The sequence below is a fragment of the Diadema antillarum genome, unplaced genomic scaffold (assembly GCF_040938485.1).
Source record: "Diadema antillarum isolate AM-2024a unplaced genomic scaffold, OU_Dant_1.0 seq00000216_RagTag, whole genome shotgun sequence".
NCBI lineage: Eukaryota > Metazoa > Echinodermata > Echinoidea > Diadematoida > Diadematidae > Diadema > Diadema antillarum.
Genome location: NW_027271271.1, coordinates 4,510 through 17,624, shown reverse-complemented (window position 1 = coordinate 17,624; position 13,115 = coordinate 4,510). Strand labels below are relative to the sequence as shown.

The 13,115-nt window shown below is 37.6% G+C and overlaps 1 protein-coding gene across 1 annotated transcript in view; it reads left to right on the top strand.

Annotated features, from left to right (window-relative positions):
• LOC139729021 (rhomboid-related protein 3-like) overlaps window positions 1-4,289 on the top strand; it is an 87,309-nt gene extending 83,020 nt beyond the window's left edge. Inside the window, exons 7-10 of the mRNA XM_071639944.1 lie at window positions 1,124-1,236; window positions 1,668-1,768; window positions 2,996-3,050; window positions 4,057-4,289. Of these exons, the coding sequence (XP_071496045.1) occupies window positions 1,124-1,236; window positions 1,668-1,768; window positions 2,996-3,050; window positions 4,057-4,289 (502 nt within the window). The remainder of the gene's footprint in view (window positions 1-1,123; window positions 1,237-1,667; window positions 1,769-2,995; window positions 3,051-4,056) is intronic.
• The last annotated feature ends 8,826 nt before the right edge of the window (window positions 4,290-13,115 follow it).

Sequence of the window (13,115 nt, the reverse complement as noted above, 5' to 3'; positions counted from 1 at the left end):
TTGTTCAAAAATATGCATCCATCGACTTAAATTGCTGTTCAATTTCGAGGAGGGAAATTTTTCCCTTCTTTACTAAGTTATCATCTTACGTAGATTGCAAGTCTTCCTCAAATAGGGAAAATGTGATTGGGGGCTTTGGCCTATTTTCCATATAACCTACCGACATGAGGCTCTATGGAGACAAAAACAAGTGAACAAAAAAAAAATCCAGTTTCTTGTGCTTAATGTTAAGTTTTTATTGAAATATGCAAAATTTATGTATATTTTGTAGGTTATATAGCAATAATGTTCACCTTAACCATACTCTCATATGCATGAAACCATAAAGGGGATGGAATAGTTTTGGTTGAGATAGGGATTTAGGTTTTAAATTTTTGCAAGATAATTAGAAACCACTTATATGAATTCTTAAAGCGCATACAATTTTAAGAGGAATCAAGAGTTTATTTGATGAAAATTGGTTTTGAAATCGCTAAGGTATTCTAGTACAAAGCAAAACAAAATGGGCCTACTGAAAGTGGGTTTCACCTTTCATTAGGACTTTTTTGTTTTACTTTGTTTTTGTATCTCAGCCATTTCAAAACCAATTTTCTTGCGACAAACTTTTAATACCTCTTAGAATTGTATGCTCTTTAATATTTCATTTAAGTAGTTTCTGATTATCTCGCAAAAAATTAAAACCTGAATCCCTATCTCAACCAAAACTATACCATCCCTTTAACCCATTAGTAACTGAACTGCCCAAAACTGCCAGAAAACGCCCGTCTGCTTTATTATAGTTTTGTGCCTTACTATTTTTATTGCTTTTATATAGAATATATAATAATGTAATTTGAAAGAGGACAAAGGTCAAAAGTATGTCAGAATTATTTCTGTGACACACAAGTCTCTTGGTAAAGTCTTGATAGGCTTTCAAATAAACGTAACTTATAATACACAAAAATATACATGCAGTGATCTATTTTGCATAATTTAGAAAGTTGTCAAATTGAGAGTAATATTACTGTAGACCTTTCAGGGAACAATAGGCCATTATGTACGGAATCTTCAGTTGCTAAAGGTTTAATGTTGTTTGCTTCTGTCTCTCTCTTCTCCTTCCTGGTCTGTCACTCGTGTCCGCCAGAATCGAACATATAATCTTCAACTTTTCTGTCCAAATGCTCCTCGGAGTCCCCCTGGAGATGGTCCACGGCACCAGACGCATCGGCACTCTCTACCTCATTAGCATAGCAGCTGGTGAGTAGCGTTTCCATGGTAACCAGATGATGCCCAAACGTAGAATCATGGTGGTAGCAGCTGGTTAGCGGTGTTTTGTGTAGTGACTGGATGATGTCGTAATATCACTACGAGACAGTCAGGGACACACTATGGACATACGAGACTCATTAGGTGTATGCAGGAGCATGTGTGTGTATATATTTATGTGCATCTGTATGTATTTGCAGGTGTATGTGTGGGTTTTTGTTGTTGTTTTTTGTTATTTTTGCACGAACACAATGACCAGGGCCATTTTCATTTTCATGGGAGCGCCCTGTATTGAAATGGAATAAGTAATCTGCTGAATGAATCATAATGCATTGCGCAACAATGGCAAAAAAGATTGCAATCGTATCAGGGAAAAGAACCTCTCTTGTATCACATTGCCCTTTCTTTTTTCTCTCCTATAGGTTCCATGGGCACATCCTTATTAGACAGGAAAAGTTTTCTGATTGGGGCGTCGGCTGGTTCCTACGCCCTTCTATCTGCTCACCTTGCCAATGTAGGTCTTGTAAGTATAATAAGGCCTTTTTCATTTTCTTGGGTAGTACCAGTACATTGTGTGAGTCGGGAAGTTAACCCACTGAGGACGAGTCTCAAGTATACTCGGGCAAGCGTCTATGGGAAATGCGTGTTGTAGCAAAATCAAACCATCCTCAACGGGTTAAGAATGGTGTATTGATCACTGGCTGGCACAACATGGTTAGGGTAATGAAAACAATTGTTTTAGGGAAATGCTGAGAATTTTTTTTTTTTTTTTTTGGGGGGGGGGATTTAAAGGGGATGGCTAGTAACCGATCAGTGGGAATCAGTGAGAATGCTGAGGGATGATTGTTCCAATCCTTGTGGGATTCATTTAAGAGTACATTATGTATCTACTGTTGTGTGAAAATTATTTGCTTCAGAACCGTCTCATATTCAAGTAATGTGCAGATTAATGCCCCATCACTGACCAGGGACGCTTACCTGGAAACATTAAACTGCACATTACTTAAATATGAGACCATTCTGAAGCAAATAATTTTCACACAAGAATAGATATATAATGTACTCTTAAATGAATCCCACAAGGATTGGAACAATCATCCCTCAGCATTCCCACTGATTCCCAGTGATCAGTTACTAGCCATCCCCTTTAAACAGATTGGAAAATACATTGATCTACTTTTACATGATTCCTTGCACCAGAAATATCAAAAGGAATCATAAAAGAGTAATTATGACCATCTTGACACAGCTCTGACTACATTGTATATTGCATGTAGAGTGAACTACTCAGAAATTTAGCCTTTTGAAAGGCAATAAGAAAAAAAAAATCCCAACAAGATCATAAAGAATGCTCTAAGCACCACCAGGTGAACAATTGACTACAAGAGCTTATTTACGTCGATGTAGGGCAATTTGTTAATAAGTTGCAAAGAAGCTTTTTGTCCTCAAACACAGGGCATTCGAATACATGAACTCAAGTGTGCCAGGCCCCCGTAAAGGCACTTGATATGTACTTTCACATTGACTGCTTTACTAACTGATGTGCTGTTGAGAAACTAATACGTGTAGTATGATACCTTGCAAGTAATGTGATTTACTTCACTTCAACCATAAAAGGAATCTAATAGTGTACTAGTAGTTCCTTTTATTTATTTTTTATTTTTTTTTGGCGGGGGCATTTATGTTTACATATTACTGAGTTATTTCCTTTCACAACATTTGTGGTCCTTTTCTTTGTTTTCTTCTACAGCATTTTCCAGATTCTAAATTAAGTCCACAGAGAATAGCAGTTGTAATAGTATGTGGTAAGTGTTTCACAGTGTAACGAAGGTACACTTATTCCGATGAGTGTCCTATTGTTCTATTTGGTTTGTCTCAAACGGACTCCCCATGTTGGCTCATTATAATGATATGTGAGAAAATAACAGTGTTATCACAACAGCTAATGTTTTGTATTATCCTCAAGAAGTCTTGTTTTACATGCGTGTAAAGTGAAGTACTGGTACAGGTCTTCAATACACTCTGCACAGGTGCAAATGAGTATGGCTTTGGACGTGTGAATTAGGACCATATATTATGAATATCAGTGTATTTTTAGAGAAAATTTTTGACGAGGAAAGGTTACAACTTTTGATTGCTCAGTATAAGATCCATGCTGGCATGCTGATTTAAGGCAGGTGACTGCGTCAGCGGCACCAGCCCAGTGAATTACATCACAAAATTAGAATTTTTTCATCTGATTTTGTAGCATAGAAGTCTATGCCCTATAGCCCTATATGCCACATATTTTTCCAGTTAGGAGTTATAAGACAGTTGTGGAGGTGGTTGAATATGTGATCTAAAACCTTGTCATCAGAGTGAGAAAGAATTATTTTACCAGTTTTCAAGAGATGAATTAGCGATTTATCACCTTGGATCCGATGTAAAAGTCTTCATTGTTATGAGAAGCAAAATTTCTCCCAATTATATTGCAGATATTAAAAAAACACTGCAAAATATACCATTAAGCTGCATTTTTTAACCTTTTTAACCGAGTCCCACTTTGGCTGGTAAAAAGTTTTTTTTTTTCTTTCTTTCTTTCTTTCTTTCTTTCTTTCTTTCTTTCTTTTTTTAAAGGACCAGTCACATGTGTAGATCAAATACAAATCTTTTTTTTTAATTATTATTTTGGGAAGACATTGAGAATGTAGCAAGTTTTAAAGTTAAAATACCCACATCATATTGTTGTAGAAACATTCCCTTATATTTAAAAGCCAGTGTGGACACTGACAGTAAAGTAGTTTGTGCATGAATTGTCTGTCCCCGTTTCAGTAAGCGCAGATTTCGGTCTGGCCGTCTATCGGCGGTACTCCGGTCTGCGGACAGCCGCATCCTACGTCGCCCACATCGTAGGCGTGATCATGGGAGTGACGATAGGGCTCTTCATCCTGCAGAACTATGAACAGCGCCTCCACGAACGACTGGGAATGTGGCTCCTTATGGTCGCTTACATCATCTTCATTCTCTTTGTGGTGTTCTGGAACATTTTCTACAAGGCCGGCTAGCCGGTGGCACAGCGGTGACAAAATCCCAAGTGAGACGATTGCGTCTTCACCCGTAAAAAGCTCAGCGATGGGTTGGTGCAAGGGAGAGAGAAACCAAGGGACTACACTTTGAATTCAGCTTATTTTACCTGTTGTAATGCCAGGCCCTGTGTACAGACACGAATGCCCATTTCATTGTTCCCCCGCTGGACCAATGTCTTTAAACTTTCTATGCTGATGGCGTGGATACTCGTAACATTCAACATGTGGGACCAAGATTAGACGTGATCAGTGCAGATGTTTTGGCTAAAGTTGGAAGAAATAAGTCGCTGCATTGGACATTGATGTGGAACCAAAGGATATTTTATGTAGTACTTCTAAGATAAACTTTGGAAGGCCAGCCTGTTTAGGTGGGGCTGACATTTAAAGCTTACAGCTTTCTTGTTTCATAGCATTATTAAAGAAAGCTTGTATGGATGGTTGAGGCAGTATTTTGCACCTGTGTTTTGCAGAGTTAGAGGGACCAATGTTCAAATTTGAAATCTATAATGATATGCATCTCTTTTCGTTGGCATTGCTGTTTTTTTTTCCTGAAATATAGAGATCAAGTGTTGTTTTTCATGAAGAGTGTGTAAAAAAGCTGTTTTTGCAAGTGTAAAAATTGAAAGAACGCTTCATTGTGCAAAAGTGTAAGATATGAAAAAGGTTTGATTTATTTCTTTCTACAATAGAACTATTGAGACTTGTGTCAGTAGGTGTAGCTGTAATTGGTAGTGGCATTTCTCAACAGTTTGAGAATTCTCATTTCGAAAATTGATTCCTGACTTTTGGGAATCTATTGCAGCTCACATTTTCTGTAAATCAATATTTATGCTGCTGTTGATTGATTGATTGATTTTTTTTCTACAGTGCTTGAAGATAAGGCTTGACGTATCAAGATTTTTTCCTTCAACCAACCCTGTCCTTTCAATGTTCAGTAGCAATACTTGGCAGTTATTGAGCTTGATTAAAATGTGATTGTTACTCATTGACAATCATTCTCTCTAGTCTTGTAAAAAATCTGTGCAAGATTAACAAGATTATACAAAATGAGATCACATGTCTGTGACCAGATACCTTGGTGATAGATATTTTGTGATGTGGTGACATATATTTCCTTGGATTTTAAGAGACAAAGATTTTCAAGGGAGTCTGTCCCTTAACAAGTGTTTATTTTGAGTAGTTTGACAACACCTTTGGTATGAAAATGTTATCAGAGAATCAGTGAATATATGAAAATATTCTTGTAGCTGTTCCCCATATTCCACCATAATTTCAATCATTCAATGAATGTTGATGCATACACTTGTGTTTAAAGAGCCATGGAGGTATTTGAATGTGTAAGTAGATGTGCACTTCAGCATTAAGTGTAGGCCAGTACGTTCATGCAGTTTTCCCCAGATGTGGCTTTTCCAGTACAATACCATTATCATTTCACGTATTGAATCAGGATATTGCAGCAGTGAGGTCATCCCAATTATCTGTACACTTTTGATCGACAGTTTTGAGACACAATTATGCATTTTGTAAGCCTTTGTGAACAGCTTTATTTTGAACAGCCTCTCTTGTGAACTTTAAAAGACACTCAAGGCCAGAATGTCACTGTGGGATCCTGGAGGGCGAAGGTAAAAGTAATAGTCTGTGGAGTAATCGAGACAAACACCACAAAAGAAGACTAATATCTTAAAGGGATGGTATACTTTTGGTTGAGACCTAACTTCAGATTTCTATCATTTTTTTTCTTTTGTGAGATAATGAGAAACCTCTTATGAAATGTGAAAGACGATATTATTCCAAGATGAATTCAACATGTATTTGATGAAAATTGGTTTTGAAATGGCTGAGATACCCAAACAAGAGCGATCGTAATAAAAGGTGGGACCCACCTTTTATTACAATCGCTTTGTTTTACTTTGTTTCGGATGTTCCAGTCATTCCAACACCAATTTTCGTCAAATAAACTTTGAATTCCTCTTAAAATGGTATGCTCTGTACTTACATTTCACTAGTGTTTTCTCAGTATCTCGCAAAAAGTTAAAAGCCCAATCCTCATCTCCACCAATACTATACCATCCCTTTAAGAGAGGATTTGAAGCCCTGGGATTGATTTGAGAGAAGACCGACTATCACGAATGGGTGAAAACATATCACTGAAGATACTAGTTTTACTATGTCAACATTTCCAGTGGTTGATGTGGTCTGCTGCTGGTTGGAAAGGATCATTCATATACGATGCCAAGAGTAGTGTTGTACAAACATGGCGAGAAGAGAATGAATAATACTGTGAACACCAGACCAGTGCTCTCAATACTGAATCATGTGCAGAATATTTGATTTTAGTCTTTTTATGCCGGAGGCATTATGTTTTCGGGTTGTCCGTCCTTCCGTCCGTCCGTTATGAATTTTGTGGACAGCATAACTAAAAAACTGTTTGAGGTATCCTAATGAGACTTGATATGTATATGCATGAGTGGACAAAGTTGTGCCTACCAACTTTGGGTGCTCATACTCAAGGTCAAAGGTCAAAAGGTCAAGGTCAAACGTTCAAAATTTCACTGTTTTCCCCATATCTATACAAGGCCTGAAAGTTTTTTCTTGAAACTTGGTGTATTCATGTAATACCAAATAAAGATTCTCCAGAGAGAGTTTCGAGTCATGCGGTCAAAGGTCAAAGGTCAGAGGTCAAGTTAAAATGTTAAAATTTACTTTTTTCTCCATATCTTGGAAATGGTTCAAGATATCTTCATGGAACTGAGTACATATGCATGTACTGACTAGCAGTGATTATCTAGGGAATGTAGGGGTCAGGGGTCAAAGGTCAAGGTCAACTCCTCAAAATTTCACTTTTCCCCTCATATTTATGCAATACTTTTCAGATTTTTCTTGAAACTTGATATATACATGTATCACCCAATAGAGATTCTCTGGGAAGTTTCTTGCCCAAGGGTCAAAGGTTAAGTGAAAGTGCTAAATTTCACTTCTTATTTCCATATCTCGAAAGTGACTCAAGGTATCATCATGAACCTTAGTACATATTTATGCATGTTCTACCAGACAGTGATTCTCTCAGGAATTTTAGGGTCAAAGGTCCAGGGTCAAAGACCAAGTTAAAATGGAAAAATTTTACTCTTTGATACTGAAATTTCACTTTTTCTCCATACCTTGAAAGTGAATTATTCAATGCATAGACTTATGAAAGAGTCAAAAGTTAAGTAAAGATCCTCAAATCCCCAAATACCTGCGAGTGCACTCTTAGGCAGTATAGCCATCCATCCAATCAAACCTAGTTCAAGGAAAGTGAACATTCAACACATTTGTGACAAACCTGTCATTTTAAGATTTTGCCACAATTATGTGAAACTGTCATCACACATTGTAAAGATGTTGTATTATAGACCTATTTGGAGAACCATGCATTATGGCGGAGGCATACCAGTCGCCATAGCGACATTTCTAGTTCATTTCAAAATACTTTCCTCCTGCAAAGTGATGCAAAAACATTTTGCTTATATGGAGCAATGGTGATATGGCAATAGGAAACTGCAGCCAATTATAATTCAAAATAAAATAATGAATGTGTTTCACTGTGAGTCACTACATCAGCTGACAACCCACTTACACTTAGTGCAACTCCCTTTCTTAAGCATAGGAATAGTTATGCTCAGTGCAAAGGATGTTGAATCAACAAAGGCAAGCTTGAAAACTCATTAGTTTGCACAACCTATAGGAGATGATTTAAAAGATGGTTCCAGCCATTTTTTGCTTGGTCTGAATCCCTCGATACAGGAAATGATCTTTCCTTCAGTCAACTCTAGTAAGGTAGTGCTTCTAGTGGTAGGCCTACTGTCTGTTGGTGCACAGTGTACGATGTTGTATATTTTATGTTTGATATAATTCAACCGGTGAACGTGATTGATCTAAGAGGCCCCAATAGAAACAGTCTAGCTAGATTCTCACTGAGAAGTGTACTAGGCAGTATGTACATGGACTAGTGACCTGTCTTTCATTGTGGCTCATGAAATGATTCAAAGTAGCTCCAGCATTGGGCTGCAATGTAGATTTATCATTAGTGTCAGACTGAATTTACAACTACATGAAGGAAGTTTTCATGCTCTGCTCAAGTTATCCATCCAGGTTGTTGTTGGTTTTTGTTCCGTTGATGTGATTACTCAAGTAGAGGCCATCAGAGATTGATGAAACAGGGAACATTGGATGTATTATGGTTGAGAAATGGACATATGAGATTTTTAGAAACAGTTTTGAGGAGTCCAGGGTGTGGTGTCGATGCCTGAAATTTTCTCTTGAAGAAGCAATACAAGAAATGATTTGAAATAATTATTTTCATTAAACTTTTGCACAAGAGATCAGAGATTAATGAAACAGGTTACATGGATGTATTATAGCTGAGAAATGGACTTTTGAGATTTTTAGAAATAGTCTTGGGGAGACCAGGGTGTGGTGTTGAAATGGTGATGAAATTTTCTCTTGAAGAAGCAATACAAGAAACAATTTGAAATAATCATTTTTCATCAAACTTTGCACAATGAAATGATATGAAAAGGGGTAATATGTCGTTAATATCGAGGGCAGGAGAGGATGATAACTGCACAGGTATGAAAATGCCAGTGTGCTAGGGCATAGAAGTTCACATTGTGGATGCAAGTACTGTGGAGGAAGCTATGCTCCTTCAAATGCCTCTTTATGAGAAACTAAATGCATTTGACTTTGCATAAAATGCATGTTACCTGATGGGCAGTTTTCGAACATATTCAAACTTTACGCATACCTCTTAAACAGAGGTTCCTCTTAACAACCTGAAGGCTTGTCTGAGGCTTGTCCAACATAGCAACAATTAATGTGTGCAAACTGGATTCCAGCAATTGAATTTCATTTAAAAAGAGCAGGTTAATGGCATAGATCATCTCTGTGTTCCCAGGAATGAAACAGCCATAAAGTTGAATATACATTACAAAAACAGCCTATTAGGTTAATATGCTTTCTTCCTCAAGTATTTATTGCATAAAACAATGGTGGATCCAGAGGGGGGTGCACTGGGAGGCGCGCCCCTCTTTATTTTTTGCTAAAACAAAAGAAATAAATCAAAAAATGGGGGGCTCGTGCACCCCCTTTAATTTTCTCAAGGCGCCTCCCCTTTACGGAATCCCTGGATCCGCCCCTGTAAAATGCATACGTATTACCTATTTAGGTTGTGCTTTCTCTAGATCTCTTCCTCCTTATAAATAAATATTCATCAGTATTCACCATTTGTCATACTGCCATTCTAGACCAGAACCAGCCGTAATAATTCAACTTGAGAAGTCAAAAGTTGTTCCTGGTGCAATAGGTACAGCTAGCCAGTATTTCACCCATGTCTCAGCATGTTTTCAGATGATGTACTGTGTGTTCTGCTTTGTATATTTTCAATAAGCTCTTAAAAGCAAGGTAACTTGAAAAAGTCTTGTTCATCATGTTCACATGATGTTTGTATGATGATGAGGATCAGACAGTTGTGGTTAACTTATATGAGAAGTTCGCCTTGGGCTGATGATGACTTACTTTTTCATAGTGAGTGTGGTTTTTCCAACCTTTGTATGAAAGTACATAACCCATTTTGCATTGTGTAGATACATTCCATTTGTACTAAATTTTGCAAAACTGTTAAACAGAACGTGATCAATGTGAAGGGCAAAATTAACTCTTCAGGATGAGTATTACTTTATTAATGTATTTGATTCGGGGAGGGGGAGGGAGATGGAAAGAATTTACACATATTAAATCTGATGAAAGTATGTTGATTGCATTAAGAGTTCTTCTAGAATCAGATCATAATTCTCAATAAGCTCTCATATAATGGCTCTGTTTAACCATGGAAGATTGCCCATCCTTTTTAAGATTGAGGAAATGTGAGGCCATCCCCTTTTAATGTTGTACAAGTAATGGAATCTGAAGTCCCACCCCCTTTTTTTTTTCATTTAGTCACCAGCTTCCAAATTTCAAAATGTTGTGTCAGTGCAAGAAGATGTACTGCATGAAGTTGTCCTGCTTCGATATTTTGGGTTTTTTTCCCCCGAAAGACGTTCAAATTAATTCTCAGTTCACTCTGGTCATTAAACAAATCCTTACAATGAGGCGGTTCACTTCTGCTGCATATCTTTGTTCCATGATGGCACAGCGATTTTTGATGAAGTCTGCCCTCTATAGTTTGAGTAGGTATCCATATGACACACTGTATTGGCATGACCCTTTCCCTTTGAATGGAAAGTTGACGGCGGTCAAGAAGAGTGCACTCCAATGACAATGTTTACTTGAATGCAAGCAGTGCCACAAAAGACAAACAAACAAAACAGACACGCAAACAAAAAACAAAGGGACAAAGAGGGGGAGGGAAGTGAACAATTTATCAATATATTAGAGGAATGTTGTAGTCCCTTCACGTAATGGTAGACAGCTTGCTTTCATTCCAGCTGTCAGAACTTCCACAGTAGGAATCAGATCTTCCCCAAATCTTCACTAAGCTGCTGCCTGTGGTATTTTATGTGCTGTCATGCAGATCAACATTCCCTATCAGCTTACTTGTTTGAAAAACACTTCAGGTAGTCCAATTCATGGAAGCATTCCAGCAGACCCTACTTGGTTACTTTGAAAGTAAGTTTATCCGGTATCAACTTGAGGACAAGCTGATTTTGCTGTAACACACATTTCCCAAAGACACCTGCACCAGTGGCGGATCCAGAGGGGGGCGCAACCGGCGCACGCCCCCCCCCCCCCCCTTTATTTTCGTTCAAAACAAAAGAAATAAAAAGAAAAAAATTCAATGAAACCCGGAAGTGGCACCAGGAATATTAGTTGCCCCCCCCCCCCCCCCTTTACAGAATTCCTGGATCCGCCCCTGTGCATGGTTTAACTCGGTATCTTCACCAGGTCATTGCCAGGCCCGGATGCCAGGAATTCTCTACAACCTTGCTAAACATTTTCTACATTTGTTAGATAGTATGTCACAACCCATGCTTTCTCTGCTTTGTTGCAAAAGCAATATTTGACTTGGAACAAGAGCTTGAAATGTGTTCTTCACTGTGGTGCTGAATCTTGTATTAGGATACACTCAATAGTCACATAAATTGTTCATGTTTTTCATATGTATCAGTGAATAATAAAATTTATAGGCCTACACTATGATTAACAAAAAACATACAAAAGTAATACCAATCTTCAACCCAACTTAATAAGTGTTCATAGGCCTAAGTTACAATTGAATACTTGACTCTAAGAAAAAAAAAGCAGGTCTTTTAGAGAAAATTATGAGGAATCTGAAGGGGAAAAAAGACAACAAATAACACCCTAATACTTTCGATTTTTCAGTTTTGGAAATGTTTTGTGTACAAACTGAAATGTAAAAACCATCATTTGAATGATTATCTGTAATTGCATTACTTTTCAACGAGTCTTCAAAGAGGGATGGGCAAACTTGGACTTGGGCCATTCTTACATTCAGGGACTCATATCGTACCGTGACAGATGACACAGTTGATGTAATGATCAACGACTGCCACTCATTTAGGAGCTGCAGAAATGAGCAGTTATGAAAGCAATACACAGCTCTAATCATTCAAGCCTCTCCTATGTCATCCATACATACATGTATGCATCTTTAGTTTGGACCTTTTTGCTAATGTTTTTTGTTTTTTTTTTTTTTTTAATGATATACGGATGCACACAACAAGCAAATAAACACAAATCACCCATGACCCGAGACATTTGTTGCATGAGGCAGGCTGTAAGGCCATGATTTAACCCTCACAGCTGATGCTGATGATTGGCACAAGAAGAAGTGTTTTTTAGTCTGTGGCTATTCATTTGCCTTATTCTCCCGGGCAATGGTGCCCTGCTTAAGTTAGATTTCTGTGTTGCCACTCTGAGGTATTTGATATTGAAATCATGCTTTGAGAAGTCAAATACAAAATGACATTAATGATGCAAATAATGTGTGGCATGTATAGCTCTCATTCACATTGCTTTGTAGATTTCTTGACACTGTAGCTTCTGTGGCTTAGTGAGACTTCACAAAATAAATGTAATTCTTTGTCTCATTTAAACAGCTTTATATGATTTCATCTGAACAAATGAGCCAAAGTTCAATACTGTTTCCTCGTAGTGAGCCGGCAAATTTACTGAACTCTGAACTTTTAGGCCGAATATTTGTGTATGTGTCATTTTTTACTTGCATTTTGTGCTCTTGGTGCACTGTATATGTATAGCTGTATAGCAAAGAAATTCAGTACTGATAAACAAGCTTTTACATTTTTATGGTTCCGTGTATATATTTAGAGCTGCCGAGAAAATAGATTTATTGTTTGTTAGCAGTACTCGTTATTTGAGATTTAGACAAGGACTCCATTTTTTATATTGGCATGTGACAAGATATATATATGTGTGTGTAGGGTTACTGTTTGTTCCCATTTTTAATTTGTGAAATATGAAGGTCTGTGATGCCCTTCAAGCATGTAATTCTGAGAGGATGGGAAATGTCCCTTCCCCCCCCCCCCCCCCCCCAAAAAAAAAGGGGGGGGAGGGAAGAGAAAAGGAGGGTAATCATAATCAGTATTAACTGAGCTCTTTATTTGCTGAGAAAAAAAAACTGAACGCAGCACAAAGCAAGCATATATGTATGTATTTTTAAATGTATTTGACCTTTGAACCATAGAAATATTGTCTTCTTGAACAAATTAACAAGATATTCTCATGGCCAGCAACGAGCAATGAATACAGGCAGAAGGACCCTTTTGCAAGAAATTTCATCCCCAAATCGAA